Here is a 21,380-nt window from a genome sequence, read left to right as displayed (position 1 = left end):
ATCTCAGTTCATCCCTGTCAGAGTGGCATGGTGGCTCAGTGGTTAGCACTGCTGCCTGACAATACCAGGGACACTGGTTCGATTCAACCCTGTCTGTGTGGAGTTTGCACGTTTTCCCTGTGTCTGTATGGGTTTCCTCCCACAGTCCAAGGATATGCTGGTTAGGAAGATTGGCAATGTGAAATTGCCCAAAGCATCCATGAATGTGAAGGCTGGGTGAATACTGTGTCATGGGAAGTGCAGGGTTACAGGGATAGGATAGGGAAGTGGGTTTGGGTAGGATGCTGTTTGGAGAGTCGGTATGGACTTGATGGGCCAAATGGCCTGCTTCCAAACAGAGGATTCTGTGATCCTTTACATAGGAACATGTAAAATAAGAGCAGGAGTAGTCCGGCCTTTTCCACTATTGAAAAGAATCATGTTTGATCTGACTGTGGCTTCACCTCCTCCATTTCTGTCTATCCCAAATAACCTTTGAGTACTTTGTTAGTCAAGAATCTAGCTCTTCCCCAAAAATATTCAGTGATTCTACTTGCCATATTCTCTGGAGAAGGATGCCCCAAAGACACATAATCCTCTGAGAGAGAGGATTTTTCCTCATCCCTGCGCTATGCATAATTTCAAACTCGGTCTCCTGGTTCTACTCTTATTCTACAAGGAGAGACATCCTTTTAGCATTCACACTGCCATGACTCAGTATCCTGTAAAAGCATAATTGGTATTTGATTCATTCCCAGGCACAGTCTCACAATGGAAACAGCATCTGAAAAGCATGTAATGCGTTGATTCCAAAGGTTCCATTCTCTATCACGTCCTGTTTCCCAAAAAAAAAATACCTGATAATTCTTTTTCATGAATCATGAAAAGTTTAAAAAGAAACATTTTGTGACTTGGAAGCATGCTGCACTTAACCATCTAGAAAAGTAAATGGTAGGGAAATCTGAAACAAACGATTTAATATTTGCCAAAGGAAGCGAAAGAGGGTGCAGGACATAAACACTTGACAATGTTTACAGACTCTTGTTATGTGGCACATAAAAAGTCGAACAAAAAAAAGTCATAGTGATGAGAAATGTGAACAGGTAAGAGAAGTGCAGCGGTGCACCTACATAGGATTACATAGCAAACATAGAATATATGGCAGAGAAACTTACCATTCAGCCCAACCTGTCCATGGTAGTGTTTATTCTCCACTCTTCCCATTTTCATCATTTAAATCTATTACTATTACTATTCATCTCCATCCCCTCAAATATCCACTCAATTTCCACTCAAATGCATCTGTACTGTTCACATCAACTATTCCCTGTGGTATTGAGTTTCATCACTTTTATCACTGTTTGCATAAAAACATTTCTTCTGGGTTTATCATTGACTTTCTTGGTTACTATCTTATATGCATGACCTTTCAACTCTATTAAAACCCTTTACAATTTTGTCCTGGCGATTAACACAAAGATAAAGAGTATTGAGGACAAATGTACTTTAAGATCAAGGCAATAAATTGAAAATCACTTGATTTTTAAAGAGATGAGCATAGAACTAGAAAAGTAAACTTTAACGATTTAGTAAGAAAGAGAGAAATATAATGATGGGAAACATTTAAAGTGATCATCAGTCAACTCTGGGAGAAATATATCCCATCAAAAACAAGAATTATCTAACTAGTCATGACTGACTATGAGTTAAATGAATAAAGAAATAGGACAAATGAAGAAGAGGTTAAAACAGAAACAGGAAAACAAAGAGAAACTACAATATTCAATTACCAAGCACTATTAAAAAAAATCAAATATTCAATAGAGTTAAGTATTAAAAGAAAATTCACTACAGGTTTAGTGTTACCAAGGAATGTACACAGAGATAATAACATTGTTACAGTCTCCAGAGACATTAGTAACTTCTTAAAAGAAACATTTGAATTCCCACTTATTAACTAAAAAGACCATACAACAAGAATCACATTTTAAAGGAAAAACTTTTAACAACGAATAAGAATCACACAACTACTTTAAACTATATCCATTTACTTTTAATTTCAATCAAGAACTCCACTTTTACATTGGAGTTACTGAATTCTCCCAGAACTGAATTAGAGTTTATCTCTGCTTACAACATTTCATTGTGGATATTTTCCTACTCCCAGTTTCTTTCTAAAGTGAAGAGTGTCCTAACGTTTCTCCTATAAGCATTGTGCTCAGCAAATCCTCAGCCCTTCTTAGATAGCTCATGGATTTAGAATTCCCCAGTTTGAACATGGGCCTTATGTGTAAACTTGCATCGTGACTCAAAATTAGAAACATCTTTTATTCCTGATAGGCCTGCTTGTGGGTTTCTCAGTGCCTTCCTCAAGTTTGACCAAAACAGTTGATATATATCTAAGCAAAACATTGTTAACTCACATAATCATTTCCAAAGTAATGTCTCACACATGGCCTCTTCCCAGAGAGAAATGTAAATTAATTATCTGTAATTTTTAAACTTATCCTTTGATATGAATGGTATATGGGTGCTTTAAAGCCTTCCTTCATTTACCAGGTGCCTCAAACCTTTTCTGATGTGGGGAGATTAGGCAAGTGATGTCAGCCGCCTGCTGCATCCCCAGCTCCCGGTTAATACTTTAAAGTCAAACCCTCTTCCAAGATGCTGACCACCATCCCATTACCACAAGCGATATTCTGAGAGGTCATTATGATACTCGGTGTAAACAACTCTCACCACCTTGCAGACTTGCCACTTGATCTGTAAGTGGAGACCTCTCTGAAAGGCTGTCCAGATCAATCTTCACTTCATACACCACACATTTAAAATCACAGCACCCAGAACATTTTATAAACTAAAAGTTCTAGTTATTGTAAAATTGTGTAATTGCAACAGACAAATCACAGGACTATTAATTAATTATTTCACCTTGATATTTACCAGGGGGTTAATGTGGTGGACATGATTACCTCTCTTTCTGTTGTCATGACATAAGAACAAAAGATAAATAATGAAAAGCTGAACAGCTGAACACGACTGGATGGATTGCAATGATGAACATTAAAGGAAGTTAGTTAAGACGTGGTAGATTTTTGTTGTTTTTTGTATATAATGCGAGAGGGCTGGCAGACAGCTAAAATAATTCCTGTATTTGAAAAGGGAAATAGAAGAGGTCTGGGAGCTCTAAAGCAATTAGATTTCATGTTTATGTAGAAAAGACAATAAAATCCTTCCTAAACATTTAGTGGAAAAATATTTGGAAGTTGAAAATATAACACAGATTTGTGGTCATCACTGATTTCAGAAGACAAGATCATAATTTCTGAACTTCACAGAATTTTTTGAAAAAGTAACAGAAAGTCTGAGTAAGGATCATAGTAAAGGTATATTTAGATTTGCAAAAGGTCTTCTATAAAGCCTTTCAATAATTTAACTTATGACTAAGGTTAGAAAATAAACAGTGAAACAGCAACCAGCAGACATTATCGCCAATAGCTACTTAAGAGAAATCATGAGACACAGGGTAGTTAAAGGTAGTTATTCAGATTGACAGACAGTCAAAAGTGATGTATCACAAGGTTCGATACTGAGACTACTGTTACTCATCAATTACATTAACAATTTGGATTCATAAGAATATAAGAACTAACAGCAGGAGTAGGCAATTCAGCCTTTTGAGCCTGCTCCATCATTTAATATGATCATGGCTGTTTTCATTGGCCTCAACTCCACTTTCCTGCCAGTCTCCAAAACCCTTCAACCCATTACTAATTAAACATCGTACTATGTCATATTTAATGTCCCAGCATCCACTGCACTCTGGGATAGTCAATTGGAAACAAATTGAAAGTACAATCTCAAAGTTTGCAGGTGGCAACTAATTGGTAGAGGTTAGCTAATACAGCAAAGGAAGATAATAGAACTCAGAAATCCATTCATAAATTTTCAACATATGTGTACAATTGGCAATATGAAATGTCTATAGAAATTTGATTTACTACATTTGAAAGACTCCAAATAGTTCTGATCTCCATATCATTTTTAAAAAACTCAAGAAGGACTGGAGAAAATGTAAAATATATTTAATAGCACGATTATTTTGAAACTAGTAATTAAAGTTTTTGCGTAAAATTGAACAGGCTGGGACTTTTTGAGGGTGCTGAAAATATGTTGCTGGAAAAGCGCAGCAGGTCAGGCAGCATCCAAGGAACAGGAGAATCGACATTTTGGGCATAAGCCCTTTTTGAGGGTGACCTGATAAACACCCTCATTGTAAACATGGTGTCAGAACCAAACATAATGAAACACCACTTCCAACCTTTTGCTCACCAGAAAAACTCCTAATCTCTGTTTTCTTTAGCCAATAGTTTTGCAATCTGCCAGTTGCCACCTAATTGTTTATATTCTAACTGTTCTGTTAAGGTGGACATAACGAAGATGTTTCCATTTCCAGTGTAGATCTGAACTAGGGGTCATATATTAAAGGTAATCAATATTAAAACCAGTAGACACACAGGAGAAATTTGGTTATGCACTGACTACTTAGAAAGTAGAATTCACTGCCAGAAGCAATAGTTGAGATAACTAGAATAGTGGCAATTGTGTGAAAGTTAGATAAATACATAGGATGAAAAGAATAGGAGGATTTCCTAATATGGTGGACAAAGAAAGGAGAAAAGAGTTACTGGTGGACCCAAAACACTGGCATGGACTTGCTTGGCCATATGGCCTGCTTCTGTGCTGTGACTAACATCTAAGTCATAGAGATGTACAGCATGGAAACAGACCCCCCGGTCCAACCCATCCATGCCGACCAGACACCTCAACCCAATCCAGCCCCACCCACCATTACTCGGCCCACACTCCCGCAAACCCCCACCCCACCCATATATCCATCCATCCAAATGCCTCCCAAATGTTGCAACTGCACCAGCCTCCACCACACCCCCCGGCAGCCCACCCCACACACGCACCATCCTCCGCATGAAAAAGCCGCCCCCTAGGTCCCCTCCACAAACCCACGCCCTCCAGCCCTGGACTCCCCAACCCCAGGGAAAAGACTCCGTCCACCCATCCCATCCATGCCCCCCATAACCCTGCAAACCTCTGCAAGGTCACCCCTTAGCCTCCGACGCTCCAGGGAAAACAGCCCCAGCCCGCCCAGCCTCCCCCTGCAGCCCAGATCTTCCAACCCTGGCAACACCCCCGTAAATCTCCCCCAAACCCCCCCAAGCTCCACAACACCCTCCCTGACAAGAAGGAGACCAGAACTGCACGCAACACTCCAACAGTGGCCCAACCAATGTCCCACACAGCCGCAACACAACCTCCCAATTCCTGTACTCACTACTCTGACCAATAAAAGAAAACAAATCAAACACCCTCCTCACCATCCTATCTATCTGCGACTCCACTTTCAAGGAGCTATGAACCTGCACTTAAAGGTCTCTTTTGTTCAGCAACACACCCTAGGACCTTACCATTAAGTGTATAAGTCCTGCTAAGATTTGCTTTCCCAAAATGCAGCACCTCACATTTATCTGAATTAAACTCCATCTGCCACTTCTCAGCCCATTGGCCCATCTGGTCCAGATCCTATTTTAATCTGAGGTAACCCTCTTCGCTGTCCACTACACCTCCAATTTTGGTATCATCTGCAAACTTACTAACTGTACCTCTTATGTACATAACAAAAGTTTATGCATACAATAAAATGTACTGTACCGTGTATTCATCTGCATTGTTGAACAACAAGAGACTTTTGGTTGGATAGAAAATCCAGCACTAATTACTTTCAAAAGAATTTAACATCACAAGGTAGCAAGTTTTGATATGTTATTTTTCAAACAATAATCCTGCTGTATTAACACATTGCAACCAACCGCACATATCATATCAGCTTATTGGCTGTCCTGCATTTTTTCAGTGTGTTGCAAAATGTTTGAGGATGCTGTGCTTTGAAAATTTATCTTTGATACAATTTTTAATTCTTTGAGGATTCTTTTGCATGCTGGGGTTGGAATGTTGAAAAACAGATTCAAATTTATTAATAATAACCAGACTTTTTTTTATTCTTTAGAACCTCCTGCAGGGTTGGCACCCATCTGTTACTTCATTCCATTCAATCCCTTCACAATGGTTTTTGAGTATGATTATAAGTACCAGAATACTGCATTGTCAAGCACAATCTCTCAGAACAGAAAGTTTTTTTTTGTTTTCAATTGACCCAAATCACTTTCCTTTCAAAAATTATCATGAATTACATCTGTGCATGAAGCATACTGGCAAAGTGAAGATTTTTTTTTAAAAAAAAGGAAAATGACTTTCGCAACAATTAGGTCCAAAAGAAAATAGGATTTGTTGAAAAATGTTTGCTTTGTTTGAGCATCTGCATTTAAGTTATTAAGAAATTTACATAAAAGATCAAGGTGTAGCATAGTCTGAAAAGCTTAGAAAAGGTGATGTGATAAATTACACCTTCATGATACCAGATTTTTAAAATAAGAGACTGCAGAATGCCTGATGAATGAGACTTATTCTGTTTAAGCCTGCCATGTATTTGGACCTTAAAGCCCAGTTTATTCAATGCAAGCTTAGATTTTGGAGTAAAAACAGAGCTGCGTTACAATATTGCTAAGCCTGTAGTGTGAATTCATCATTGGATTTATCAATGAGATTCACTAGACCCCGGATGCACCATTCTTTGAGACATCCGATTTTATCCTAACCAGTTGTTTGTAGTCTTAAATGTTTTACCATCACATCGAGAGGCATGTGTTCACCTGTCATAGACTTCAAACTGTTGCCACCTGAAAATTGTAAAATGCTCAAATGTCACATTGAATTCATAGATCTCCACGTCAAACTACAGCTGAAACAGATTCTTTTTTGCAACAGGAAGAATAAATCAGAATTTCATATTCTTGCATCTGCTTATTGCATGGCTTAACATGTAAAAAGTTGAAATATTCCCTTTCATTTCTTCCATAAAATTTAGACCAAACTATCTCCCGATGGAAAAAACCAGCGCCACAAGAAGCCAAAGGATACAAAACCAAAGGTGAAGAAACTGAAGTATCACCAGTACATTCCACCAGATCAAAAGCCAGAGAAATCCCCACCTCCAATGGATTCAGCCTATGCCAGGCTGCTCCAGCAACAACAGCTCTTCCTCCAGCTGCAGATATTAAGCCAGCAGCAGCACCATCAACAGCATCATTATAATTATCAGAACATTCTGGCCACATCTCTCAAGTGAGTAGGCTGAAGCTTGGAAAATCGCTGAATGTCTTTTGAGCTTTTAGCTTTGCTCTCCTCATCACTATCTCACTAGCTTTGAAGTAAGGTCAAAAATCACATGACATCTGGTTATAGTCCAACGGGTTTATTTGAAAATGCAAGCATTTGGAATGCTGCTCCTTTGTCAGGTGTTAGTGAGAGAGGAAGACCTTAGACACAGAATTTATAAGGAAAAGATCAAAGGGTCATACAACTCATGTGAATGAATTGAACACATTGGGTGAAGTTGAGTACTGCAGATGCTGGAGATTAGAATCAAGATTAGAGAGCTGCTGGAAAAGCACAGCGGGCCAGGCAGCATCCAAGGAGCAGAAAAATTGATGTTTCGGGCAAAAGTCCTTCATCAGGAAGTTTAAAATTATTGGTCTACTGTCACTGAGAAAGTTCAGCTTTTTTGCAGTCTCCATTGGTAGATCACAGTTTCTCACAGTTTTATGCATGCTATATAGAGCAAGTAAAGAAGCAGGATATTGTAGCCTTTACAATTACTCTTTGACTGTGATATTTTGAAGCAGAGCTTCCCATCTTACATTCCACGTCATTGTGAAACTGGAAATTAGTAGGACATGAAACATATAATTGAGGTTAAGAACAATGGGCATGTTCATTGACATGTTATTAATCAGACAGAAATAAAAAGAGTAAATAGATCATTAGCAAGACACGGCATGTTAAAATGCACGCCTTCAGAAATAAAGTGACAGATTCTGAACCTCCCACCTGGATGTAAAGCTAGCATTCTGGCCACCCTTTATAGCAAGCGCTTGATTTTCAGTGCCATCCACAATGACAGTTTGATGCCTGTGAACTGAGTTGAAAATCTACCACAACGTACCTGAACTGATGTTGAGTCTTCAAGTGAACCTTTCATGTCGATGCTTTGGTTGTAACTCGATTCCATCGTGTCCCAACGCTTCAGTATTTCGCAAAACAATAGTTGAATCTTGGTAGTTCTTGTATACTATAACCTTTTGATAACCAGATCAAAGTAGCCCTCTCGCAGATGACAAGAATATGTCTGCTAGGCAAAAGTGAAGACTGCATATGCTGGAAATCAGAGTCTAGATTAGAGTGGGGCTGGAAAAGCACAGCAGGTCAGGCAGCATCTGAGGAGCAGGAAAATCAATGTTTCGGGCAAAAGCCCTTCATCAGGAATGAGGCCACCATTCCTGATGAAGGGCTTTTGCCCGAAACATTGATTTTTCTGTTCCTCAGATGCTGCCTGACCTGCTGTGCTTTTCCAGCCCCACTCTAATCTAGACCAAGAATATGTCTGGTGTTCATCAATGTTATCTTTCAGTTAGATAGGGTCACAACTGCAGTTTTTTTTAATATATGGGCCTTATTTGATTTTCACACCTGACTTGCACATTAAATAGCCTGGCTACTGGCAAAGTAACTTTTTTTTAATTAGTTCATGAGGTATGCGATACGTGGTTTGTCCATCCCTAACTGCTCTTGAGAATACATTGGTGAGCCAGTTCTTGAAGAATGTCTCATTTAGTGTAGGTACGTGCCACTGTAATGTTAGGAAGGCAGTTCCAGGATTTTGACCCAGCAACAATGCAGAAATAGAAATTCAGTTCCAAATCATAATGTATATGAGGCTAGGAAGTGAAGTTGTAGATGGTAATGTTTCCATGCACCTTTGGAAGGTGCTTTAGGAGGAGGTTTGGCAAATTACTACAGCACATCTTGTAACTGCATGCACTGCCATCACCATGAGTCAGTGTTGAAAGGAGGAAATGTTTAAGAGGGTGAATGGTGGAGTGGGGGTGGGGGTGGGGGTGGGGCGGTGCTTTGGCCTGGATGGTGTCAAGCCTGCAATGAATGCTTTGAATGTTTTTACAGGCAGTCTGGTGAGCAGCTTTCCCGAAACACTTGCACTTCAACGACTACTGTCTCAAGCAGCAGTTTGACCCCAATGAAGTCTGCAATGTCCAGTCAAACCAGTGGCTCTCCTTTGAAATTGGGACCTCTTCCATCCAATCTGGATGACTTAAAAGTATGTTCAATCCCATATACAATGTTAACTTTTAGGTTGTTGGCAATTAAAAATTTACATACATTTCAACTATGTTAAGATGGTATCTCATTTTCTTATGACTGCAAAAAGTGTTCAAACAAAGCCGAATTTCCCAGTCTGTAAGTTCACAAAGACACCCCATTGTGTTTGGACAGGGAGTAGGTGGAGGTATGAGATGGGAGGTGATAGCAGTGAAGACCTTAGAAAATAACATAAACAGCTAAAAATGGTCAATTGTGCCATTTCACAAGGATTTGTGCAAATTCTCCACTTCAGTTCCATCAAGAGACTGGAGAAACCCAGCATTGCAGCTTACAAGTACATTATATCTCACTTTATATATTAATTTGGGTATCAATGACAGAATCACTTATAAGTTACACCCCTATTTTTCTGGTTAGCTAGCTAGACCTGGTGTATTTGTGTTTACCACTGAAGCCAGAACAATGTAGGAGCATGTGGGGGGATTACACAAGTGATGTCAGCCCCCTTCTGCATGCCCGGCTCCTGGTTTATAAAGTCAAACCCTCTTCCAAGATGCTGACCAGCATCCCATTACCACAAGCGATATTCTGAGAGGTCATTATGATACTCGGTGTAAACAACTCTCACCACCTTGCAGACTTGCCACTTGATCTGTAAGTGGAGACCTCTCTGAAAGGCTGTCCAGATCAATCTTCACTTCATATACCACACATTTAAAATCACAGCACCCAGAACATTTTATAAACTAAAAGTTCTAGTTATTGTAAAATTATGTAATTGCAACAGACAAATCACAGGAATATTAATTAATTATTTCACCTTGATACTTACCAGGGGGTTAATGTGGTGGACATGATTACCTCTCTTTCTGTTGTCATGACATAAGAACAAAAGATAAATAATGAAAAGCTGAACAGCTGAACACGACTGGATGGATTGCAATGATGGACATTAAAGGAAGTTAGTTAAGACGTAGTAGATTTTTGTTGTTTTTTGTATATAATGCGAGAGGGCTGGCAGACAGCTAAAATAATTCCTGTATTTGAAAAGGGAAATAGAAGAGGTCTGGGAGCTCTAAAGCAATTAGATTTCATGTTTATGTAGAAAAGACAATAAAATCCTTCCTAAACATTTAGTGGAAAAATATTTGGAAGTTGAAAATATAACACAGATCTGTGATCATCACTGATTTCAGAAGACAAGATCATAATTTCCGAACTTTACAGAATTTTTTGAAGAAGTAACAGAAAGGCTAGGTAAGGATGATAGTAAAGGTATATTTAGATTTGCAAAAGGTCTTCTATGAAGCCTTTCAATAATTTGACTCATGACTAGGGTTAGAAAATAAACAGTGAGACAACAACCAGCAGACATTATAGCCACTAGCTACTTAAGAGAAATCATGAGAGACAGGGTTAAAGGTAGTTATTCAGATTGACAGTCAAAAGTGATGTACCACACTGACACCACTGTTACTGTAGGAGCATGAATGACATAACCTAGTGACACTAATTGATTAATATGAGCTATTTCAATTATGTTTTTGTCTATACCCAACTGACAAGCTTGGCATTCACTGCAACATTGCTGAATGAAAAACGTTCTTTGGAAAGCCAAGTATAAGTGGTTGAGCTTACTAATGCTCCAGCAGTTTTCCTGCACACAGTAAGAATGTGATGCATTGATTGCAGTGTTTGCTTTTCTTTCTCTGTGTGGAGATTCCCAATGTTTTTCTTTTTTAGCTTTTGCAATGAGCAATCATCTCTCAGTTAGCCAGAGGTTATACTGTTTGATGAGGACCAACATACCAGGCTGTACATCACAATTTATTTTGCTGCTAAACTGCAACTATGCCCCTCTAAAACTCCCCTTAAACAATTCTGTGTAATATGTTTAAAACATTTCATAACATCAGAAGCTACTACATTTACACCACTCTCACCATGAGGAAAAGTCTTCTTTATTTGCTCTATTAACACCGATCATGTCTTTATAATGCTTTGTATTCATTGCTTCCTTAACACGTTCCTCTAAATGGAAAGCACAACAACAAGTCAAACTGCTTCCTCAACTATCAAAAGTGCCACAAGGGATTCAGTTCTGTATATTTGACATACATACGCATTATGTTTAAATGGAAACATAGCACACTGGAGTTGTCTTAGTCATTTTTTAACAAGCTTTGTTTTGGTGGGCTCCAGCAACCGGGAAGGAAAAACCAGCAAAACCGGTGAATGACACATACTGGCTCATCTTGTAGACTTCCAAGTGGAGCTCCACTATGACCAGTACATTCATTTGCAAGTATTACTGGTTTGTCCTGGTAAATGAATGGCATAAGCGAAGATGCTGTTGTGCCAAGGAATTTACACTTCCGTAAAATTACGTTCTGTTTCATTGGAGCTTACCTGTACATTACATCTCATTTTATGTATTACTTTGGATATCAATGATAGAATCACATAAAAGTTACACCCCTATACAGCTGGTTAGCTAGCCAGACTTGATGTACTTGTATTTACCACTCAAGCCAGAATAAAGTAGGAGCATGAATGACATAACCTGGTGACACTGATTAATATGAGCTATGTTTTTGTCTATATCCAACTGACAAGCTTGGCATTCACTGCAACATTGCTAAAGTTACTCTTGGCCACAAAGAATAGTAAACTGTCTTGAGAAGTATTCTTAATGGGAAGGTTATAAAGATTTTGCTGGCATTTTGCATAGAAAGTTTTCAGCGGTACTTAGACAGCCATTTTCATCCAGCCCACTCAACCAAGGCAGTGATTGTAAATTATTTACAGAACTGACCTGGAAATAAATCATGCAAACCTCATGGAAACAATAATTAATGCAACCTTTGGCAACCTATTAAATATTCCCTTTAATTTACAGCATGCAACTTCCAACTAGACTATGCTGAACTGCACCTTCCCTGAAAGAGATCCCTCTGCAGGCTCCTGCAACTTACTGCATATGGATTGTATGCATTGGATTGCATCCTAAACTGGATAATACAGAAATATTGCTCTGTAAATAAACTGACAGTGCCACCGTATCATGCAGGGATTAATCCTGCTGACTCATTTATACTCTGGGCATTGCAATTAGTCATGAAGCTATCAGGGGAACCATACAAACACACCTCTCCAAATATAAACTTTTTATATAAGCAAAGCAAGATTCAGAGGCGAGAAGTGTCTCAACAGTTAAAATACAAATGATTATTTTTAAAAATCCAAAGTACAACCTTGGTCCCAGAAAAGCAATGTGTACCCCAGTGCTGAAAATCTAACTGACAAGAATTATAGTTCATTACAGAGACAAAATTGGTCAGTTCAATCTCAATATAGTTGGAGGTCTATTTTCAGCTTTGTAATAACCCCACTGATAGCTCAGCTTTGTTATAATGGGGTCCCCCTATGATATGAACCACAATTGTCATTGGATTGACCTTGAACAATTGGAAGTGTTGCCAACCATACATCAGTTATTGAAAATTCCAAAACATCTCTTTGAACGTTCCAGTGCAGTCGACCTTTTGTTATGAAGTCTGGGTTGTATATGGCCATTCATAAACATGCCGTATAACTGTACAAGGTATCAATTGTAATGTTACTTACGACATTAAATTCAATGATTTTGGACAATTGCAGAGCAAAAGCCGCATGTCCTACTTTTGCATGTCTTGCCAAGGGTACCCTTCAGAAAAAAAAGTGCGTTTTTACTGATTAAAATGCATCACTTCTTGTCTGGATTCAGAACCCACCTAAATCTTTTTGAATGACTAAAGGAAGGCTCTACCTGGCCTTTCAAGTGAGAATTAAAGGATCCATGACATTTTTGGAGAAACTGAGTGTTCTCACTGCAAAATAAAATTATTCGGTTGTTTGTCTTATTACAGTTTGCAGTACATGGCTAGGCCCAAATTTGCTGTCACCTTTTCCCACGAAAACAGGAGTGTACTCACTTCAAAAGTAGTTGATTAAAGCGGCTTGAAAAGTTTCCAAAAGTTAGTTTTAACCACTTTATGAACACTTTTTTTCTCTCAGTGCTACACCAATACTGTGACTACAATTCCAAACAACTTACTGGAGTGCCTTGTAACACCTTTAGCATCTGAAAGACTCTTTATAAGTGTATATTTGTACTTTCCTTTCCATGCCAGAAAAGCAAAATCATATATTTTCTCAATCAATAGGGTTAGTGGATACAGTTGTTTGTTACTGATGCAGTCTAGGATGAACTCTGCATGATTTGGGCTTTCTTTCTTCACCATGCAGGTCTCAGAGTTAAGGCAGCAGCTGAGAATACGAGGTCTCCCAGTGTCTGGTACGAAAACTGCCCTCATGAAGCGGCTGAAACCGTTCCAAGACCCGAAGGGCAGCCCCCTGCCGGCCAGCAGTACCAGCACCAGCTCCACGGGTTCGGTCGGCGAGATGACGGCCGCGACGTTCCCGATGACTCCCGTGACCACGCTGTCAACCTTTCAGACTCAGACCGCGACCACGGTGCTGCCGAATGGATTTTACCAGTTTGGCAGCACCAGTTCAACGCCTCCCATTTCACCGGCGTCGTCCGATCTCTCTGTCACCGGATCCGACTTGAGTGGTTTACCGGACACCTTCAGCGACGTGCCTGTGTCTTCCCCGGTTCACCTGAGTGCCGAAGACAGCCTGATGAGTAGCATGAATGGAGGCAGCGTCCAGGTGGAACTGGACGGCTTTGACACCCAGAAGGACAAAATGCTCATGGAGAAGCAGAAAGTTATCGACGAGCTGACTTGGAAGCTGCACATGGAGCAAAAGCAAGTGGAGGAACTGAAGATACAGCTTCAGAAGCAGAAACAGAATAATCAGCATGACCCACAGGGTTCCTCCCAGGCACTCTTCAGTGCAGCTGTTAAGCAGGAAAACCTGATGTCCAGTTGCCCATTTGCAGCACAGCAGGTGAATGACAGAAATATGATCTCCTCCACATCCAGCAACAGTTCTACAGAGAGTTTGAACACATCCGGTACCCCATCGGGAATGGCGACCAGTCAGGCGTGCGTGGAAGCTGCAGAGCACAGTGCAGTGAGGTCCCCACCATTTCTGAGTCCACAGTGCTCCCCTCAGCATTCTCCAGTGGGAGGCCTGACCAGCAGCCCTCAGCATGCCAGCCTTCCCCCATCTCCCAACAATCATTTCCTCCTGCCGGTGTCGCCCGCCCCCCAGAATGGAGACGGCCGCAGTGTTTCACCCCATCAGCTTCAGTCCATTCCCACTTGCAGCAGCCAACTCAAGATGCAGGTAAAGGTCAACTGTGCTGTGGATTGCAGGATATTTTGTAGTTTTGGAATGTTGGCTCAGTTCCTGCCACATGTCGCACAGGGGCCTAGCAAATAAACATGGCCAAAACCATGAACCATTTTCCATTATCAACTACAATGTCACCACATAAAGCATATAAAGCTTTTCAACAAACTCAGGTAGGCTCATCAATTCAAAAGGAAGTTTATAAATTGCAAGGATAGGGAGATGGTAATACCATTAAACCACAGGCCAAGGCTCTTGTTCAGGGGATATAAGTTGAATTGACTTAATAAATATAGAATTGAAAACTAGCCTCAGTAAAGATGACATTGTGTTGAGGTTGTTCATGGTGTTGGTGAGGCACCTTCTGCAGTACTGTCTCCAGTTCTGGTCTCCCTGTTATTGGAAGGATATTATTAAGCTAGAGAGGGTTCATTTGAAATCGCAAGCTTTCAGAGTACTGATCCTTCGTCAGATGAAGTGTTTAATGAAGGAGCAGCGCTCCGAAAGCTTGTGACTTCAAATAAACCTGTTGGACTATAACCTGGTGTTGTGTGACTTCTGACCTTGTCCACCCTAGCCCAACACTGACACCTTCATGTCATGGCCTGCATGTGACTCAGATTCACAGAAATGTAGTTGCTTCAGTACCTTCTGAAAAGGCCTAGCAAGTCACTCAGTTCAAGGGCACTTTGGGCATGGGAATCAAACCTTCGTGGTGATGCCCATATCCTGGACGGAGAAGAATAAAGAAAAATATGCTCTAATTAATGCATGTTTGGTTGGAAAGCATAAAGGAAGTTCTGCTTCAAATCCACTATATTGTACCCGCCCTTGGAATGCTTGATGGGACAAAGTGGAGAGAGAGAAACCTATCTAAGGAATGATGTAATTTGCTTTGGAAGCAGAACAGTGAAGAGTCACTAATTTGATGCTTGAGATGACAGTATAGTCCTATGATAAAAGGCTGAGAAAATTGGACCTATACTGTCTGGTGTTTAGAAACATGGGAGATGACTTCATTGAAAAGAACACAACAATGAAGGGACTTGGCAGGGCAGGCTCTGAGACGTTCTTTCTCCAGGCTGGGAATCTGTACCAGAGGGGTACTGCCTCAGGTTCAGAGGTCAATAATTTATGACTGAGAAGAGTAGAGATACCTGCACTCAGGGTTTTAGAATTCTCTTCCTCTGTAGGGTTGTGAATGCTCCAACATTGAGTAAATTTAAGATTGGGATAGTTTTGATCTCTGTGGGCATCAGGGGGACATGGTTAGTTGAAGAAAAAAAGAGTTGCGGTAAAAGATGAATATTGCTTGTGTTGCCTGGCAGAGCAGTCCTGAGAAGCTGTGTGGTCTATTGCTGATCCTATTTCTTTCTGTTTTTAATGAGCTTTACTCTGCACGTAGTGTCAGATTACAACTTGGATTAATCAGTATTGCCTGTATTAATCAGTATAAACACGGTGGCACAGTGGTTAGCACTGCTGCCTCACAGCGCCAGAGGCCCAGGTTCAATTCCCACCTCAGGCAAGTGTCTGTGTGGAGTTTGCACATTCTCCCCGTGTCTGGGTGGGTTTACTCCGGGTGCTCTGTTTTCCTCCCACAGTCCAAAGATGTGCAGGTTAGGTGAATTGGCCTATAATGTTAGGTGAAGGGGTAAATGTCTGGGTGGGTTGCTCTTCGGAGGGTTGGTGTGGACTTGTTGGGTCAAAGGACCTGTTTCCACACTGTAAGTAATCTAATCTAATCTAATCTAAATGAGAGACTGAAGTTTGACAAGTGCTATTCCTAAAGCTTTCTCCCTTATATAATAGCAAAAGCATACTAGGCTCAAGGTGCTTATTATAATAAGAGACAGACTCTGGTAGTTAGCTTAAGCAGTGGGATGGACGTTGAGGAGAAAACCATTTAATTATGTAGGATGATGACATACGTAAAACACCAGTAGAATCTGAACAGAAAGGCTTATGCTCACAATCCCATTGTGGCACCTCGCGAAGGCCTGAAGAGGACAATCATAGACCACCTAAAAGGCTTGACCTACTGCTTCTGATATTAACTCCCATACTCCACAGCACATCCTTTCCCTTTGTCCTAGTTCCTCCTTGACATTGGGATTGTTGGGCCGTACTTGTGCTGTCAGCGACAGCCCCTCCATGGTGCTGTTGAGCCTTAAGTGGCTTCCCATTGGCCGGCTGCTTTTGCTGGGGTCCTGATCCCAGAGGAAGGCTGATGGCCTCGCCTCTGCCTGATCGGTGAGAAAGAGACAGTAAAAGTCTTGCAGCAGCTCTTCCGTCAGGTGACAAGTCCCCTGATGTATCAACAAAATCGCACACGTTCTTGGAACCTGTAAAATCGAGTGATCATTGTTTTTTCACTTTGCATAATTTGGGAACGAAGTTGTAATCATTCAAATGCTTGTACTTGTGGTCAGATTCTATATTACATAAGCTTCTACATAAAACACATATATCAATGCCAATAAATTATTGCAGAAAAGCAACCATAAATACAGCTGAAGCAACTGTAACAACTGGCTTTACATTTTTTTTATAGATTTTTGGCATAGATTTTTGAAAATGTTACCATTTGTTGAGAATGATAAGTTGGAAAATCTGCCAGGTTAAAGAATCACTTTTGAATAACTTTAAATGTCTTCACTATCCCTTTTACTATAGGCCACAAAGGGACAGGAGCCTCAGCACCAAAATGGCAGTCCACAATTCCAACAGCTCCAACAACATATAATACGACAGCAGATACTCCGAAAGGTACTTATAATTAAAGGCTTAATTTCCTAGGAAACTACTTTAGGGTACTTTGCAAATCAGCTTGAGTATTAATTTATACCATAGGCCCTGAGGGGCCCAATGGCATGCAGAGACAAACTAAGAATTCGTCAGTGTGTGGTGTATGCCAGAGAATAAAAGGTTGCCTGACATTGGGTTTAGAGAACTCTTCAGTTGCTCTGAAAATAAATTAATAGCTTAGTTTGCAGTTTGTTTTAAGAGTCTATGGGAGAGACCATCAGATGAAGAGAAAAGCATCTAGTGACTGCATAGAAATTCACCAAAGCAAAACTGATTACAGACCAATTCTGAGCAGGGAGCTTTAGTGTGGAAACAGTGCAAACCATTTACGAAGATTTGGATAGGATAAAAGGAGTAATGTTAGGGAGGTGGCGGCCCAGTGGTATAATCACTAGTGGACTTAATCCAGGGACCCAGGTAATGCTCGGGGGACCAAGGTTTGATTCCTGCTATCACGGATAATGGAATTTGAACTGAATAAGAATAGACTTCAATTAAACATCTAACAATGACCATGAAACCATTGTTGATCATTGGGAAAACTCATCTGGCCCATTAATGTCTTTAAGGGAATGAATCTGCTGTTCTTACCTAGTCTGACCTATGTGAGACCACAGAGATACAGCGATGTTATAGAGTCATATAACATAGGAACAGACCCTTCAGTCCAAGCAAACCATGCTGACCATAATCCCAAACTAAATTAGTCCCACCTGCCTGCTTCTGGCACATATCCCTCCAAACCTTTCCTATTCATGTACTTATCCAAATGTCTTTTAAACATTGTCATTGTACCCACTCCTACCACTTCCTCACGAAGTTCATTCCACACACAAACCACTCTCTGTGTAAAAAAAAATTGCCCCCATGGCTTTTTTAAATCTCTCCTCACAGCTTAAAAATGTGCCTCCTAGTTTTGAAATCCCCATCTGAGGGAAAAGACAAAAAACCATTAACTCGATCCATACCTCTCATTATTTTATCAACTTCGAGAAGGTCGCCTCTCAACCTTCTATGTTCCAATGAAAAACGTCCCAGCCTATCCAGCCTTTCTTTATAACTCATACCTTGTAAATCTCTTCTGAACCTTTTCCAGCTTAATAATATCCTTCCTATAACTGGGTGACTAGAACTGGACACAGCATTTCAGAAGAGGCTTCACCAATGTCCGGTACAGCATCAACATGACTTCTCAACTCCTATACTCAAAGGACTGAGCAATGAAGGCAAGCATGCCAAATGCCTTTTTAACCACCCTTTCTGTATGTGATGCAAAAGTCAAAGAATTATGTACCTGCATCCCTAGGTCCCTTTGTTCTACAACACTATTCAAGGCCCTACCATTAATTGTACAAGCCCTAACTTAACTGTTGTAGCAAAGTGCAATACCTCACACTTATCAAGATTGAACTGTATCTACCATTTTTCTGCCCATTAACCCATTTGATCAAGATCCCTTGTGATCTTAGAAAACTGTCTACATTGCTACCAATTTTGGTGTAATCTGCAAACTTACTAACCATGCCTTCTATATTCTCACCTAAATCATTTATATAAACATGGATAGAGGAAGCTGATGTGCTGAAAATTTTGTCAAACATTAAGATTTACAAGTCGCCAGGCCCAGACCAGATTTGTCCTCGGCTGCTTTGGGAAATGAGAAATGCAATTGCTTCACCACTTGCGAAGATCTTTGCATCCTCGCTCTCCACTGGAGTCATACCTGAGGACTGGAGAGAGGCAAATGTAATTCCTCTCTTCAAGAAAGGAAATCAGGAAATCCCCATCAATTACAGACCAGTCAGTCTCCCGTCTGTCGTCTGCCAGGTGTTAGAAAGGATTCTGAGGGATAAGATTTATGACCATCTGGAAATCATTAAGCTTGATTAAATGCAGTCAACACGGCTTTGTGAGGGACAGGTCATGCCTCACAAACCTTATCGAGTTCTTTGAGGATGTGACTAGAAAAGTTGATGAGGGTCGAGTTGTGGATGTGGTGTATATGGATTTCAGCAAGGCATTTGATAAGGTTCCCCATGGTAGGCTCATTCAGAAGGTCAGGAGGAATGGGATACAGGGGAACATAGCTGTCTGGATACAGAATTGGCTGGCCAACAGAAGACAGCGAGTGGTAGTAGAAGGAAAATATTCTGCCTGGAAGTCAGTGGTGAGTGGTGTTCCACAGGGCTCTGTCCTTGGGCCTCTACTGTTTAAAATTTTTATTAATGACTTGGATGAGGAGATTGAAGGATGGGTTAGCAAGTTTGCAGACGACACAAAGGTTGGAGGTGTCGTTGACAGTATAGTGGGCTGTTGTAGGCTGCAGCGGGACATTGAAAGGATACAGAGATGGGCTGAGAGGTGGCAGATGGAGTTCAACCTGGATAAATGCGAGGTGATGCATTTTGGAAGGTCAAATTTGAAAGCTGAGTACAGGATTAAGGATAGGATTCTTGGCAATGTGGAGGAACAGAGGGATCTTGGTATGCAGGTACATAGATCCTTTAAAATGGCCACCCAAGAGGACAGGGTTGTTAAGAAAGCATATGGTGTTTTGGCTTTCATTAACAGGTGGATTGAGTTTAAGAGTCATGAGATCTTGTTGCAGCTCTATAAAACTTTGGTTAGACCGCACTTGGAATACTGCGTCCAGTTCTGGTCGCCCTATTATAGGAAAGATGTGGATGCTTTGGAGAGGGTTCAGAGGAGGTTTACCAGGATGCTGCCTGGAATGGAGGGCTTATCTCATGAAGAGAGGTTGACTGAGCTCGGTCTTTTTTCATTGGAGAAAAGGAGGAGGAGAGAGGACCTAAATGAGGTATACAAGATAATGAAAGGCATAGATAGAGTCGATAGCCAGAGACTATTTCCTAGGGCAGAAATGACTAACACAGGAGTCATAGTTTTAAGCTGGTTGGAGGAAAGTATAGAGGGGATGTCAGAGGCGGGTTCTTTACACAGAGAGTTGTGAGAGCATGGAATGCGTTGCCAGCAGCAGTTGTGGAAGCAAGGTCATTGGGGACATTTAAGAGACTACTAGACATGCATATGGTCACAGAAATTTGAGGGTGCATACGTGAGGATCAGTGGTTGGCACAACATCGTGGGCTGAAGGGCCTGTTCTGTGCTGTACTGTTCTATGTTCTAAACTGACCTCTGGTTGATTAGGGATAGGCAATAGGTACTGGCCTGGCTATGACACCATCATCCTATGAATGAGTTTTTAAAAAAGTTAATTGGATTTATTTTCTGATGTCTGTAATGAGTTGTTTCAACCTTTTATTTTGCCTCACATAATATAGTTAACACATCTCTTTTTTAAAATATATTTTATTCTTTTTGCTAAAAGTAAACTGACAGTCTCTTGTGCATGTGTTCAGTATCTGGCCTCCGCAGTTTTAATAAAAACAAAGTTAGGATCAAGCAACAAAAACAGGAGTTGCTGGAAAATCTCGGCAGGTCTGGCAGCATGTGCAGAGAGAAATCAGAGTTAAATTTTCGGGTCCAGAGAACGTTCCTCAGAACTGAAGTTAGCTGGGAAAAAGTTTGCTTTTATACTGAAGATAGGGTGAGGTGTAAACAATAAGTGGAAATAGAGCCCAAAGAGAGAGAAGAATAGTTGGACAAGGGAGTGGATAACAGTCAGCCTAGGAGAATGAATGGCTGCTAATGTGGACAGTTAGTGGCTAACAATGGGTAGTATTTAATGGCAGACCATGCGGGTTGGGGTAAAGACATGGTAGAAGGTAGCTCAAGCCCTAAAATTGTTGAACTCGATATTGAGTCCAGAAGGCTGTAGAGTTCCCAGGCGGAAAATGAGGTGCTGTTGCTTCAGCTTGTGTCGAGCTTCACTGGAGCACGGCAGCAAACCTGAGATGGAGATGTTGGCCAGGGAATAAGGTGATGTGTTGAAGTGGCAGACAGCTGGAATCTCAGAGTCCTTTTTGCAGACTGAACGTAGGTTTCTGCAAAGCGGCCAG

The 21,380-nt window shown here is 40.7% G+C and overlaps 1 protein-coding gene across 3 annotated transcripts in view; it reads left to right on the top strand.

Moving 5' to 3' along the window:
* Positions 1-21,380, top strand: part of myocd (myocardin) — a 128,636-nt gene that overhangs the window by 94,524 nt on the left and 12,732 nt on the right. For all 3 annotated transcript variants that reach the window (XM_072558304.1, XM_072558303.1, XM_072558302.1), the window contains exons 8-11: positions 6,980-7,236; positions 9,133-9,286; positions 13,579-14,586; positions 17,269-17,361. In XM_072558304.1, coding sequence (XP_072414405.1) covers positions 6,980-7,236; positions 9,133-9,286; positions 13,579-14,586; positions 17,269-17,361 — 1,512 coding nt within the window. The remainder of the gene's footprint in view (positions 1-6,979; positions 7,237-9,132; positions 9,287-13,578; positions 14,587-17,268; positions 17,362-21,380) is intronic.

Source organism: Chiloscyllium punctatum, chromosome 39, assembly GCF_047496795.1.
Source record: "Chiloscyllium punctatum isolate Juve2018m chromosome 39, sChiPun1.3, whole genome shotgun sequence".
In the NCBI taxonomy this organism is placed as follows: Eukaryota; Metazoa; Chordata; class Chondrichthyes; order Orectolobiformes; family Hemiscylliidae; genus Chiloscyllium; species Chiloscyllium punctatum.
This window is presented reverse-complemented; position numbering and strand designations above follow the sequence as displayed.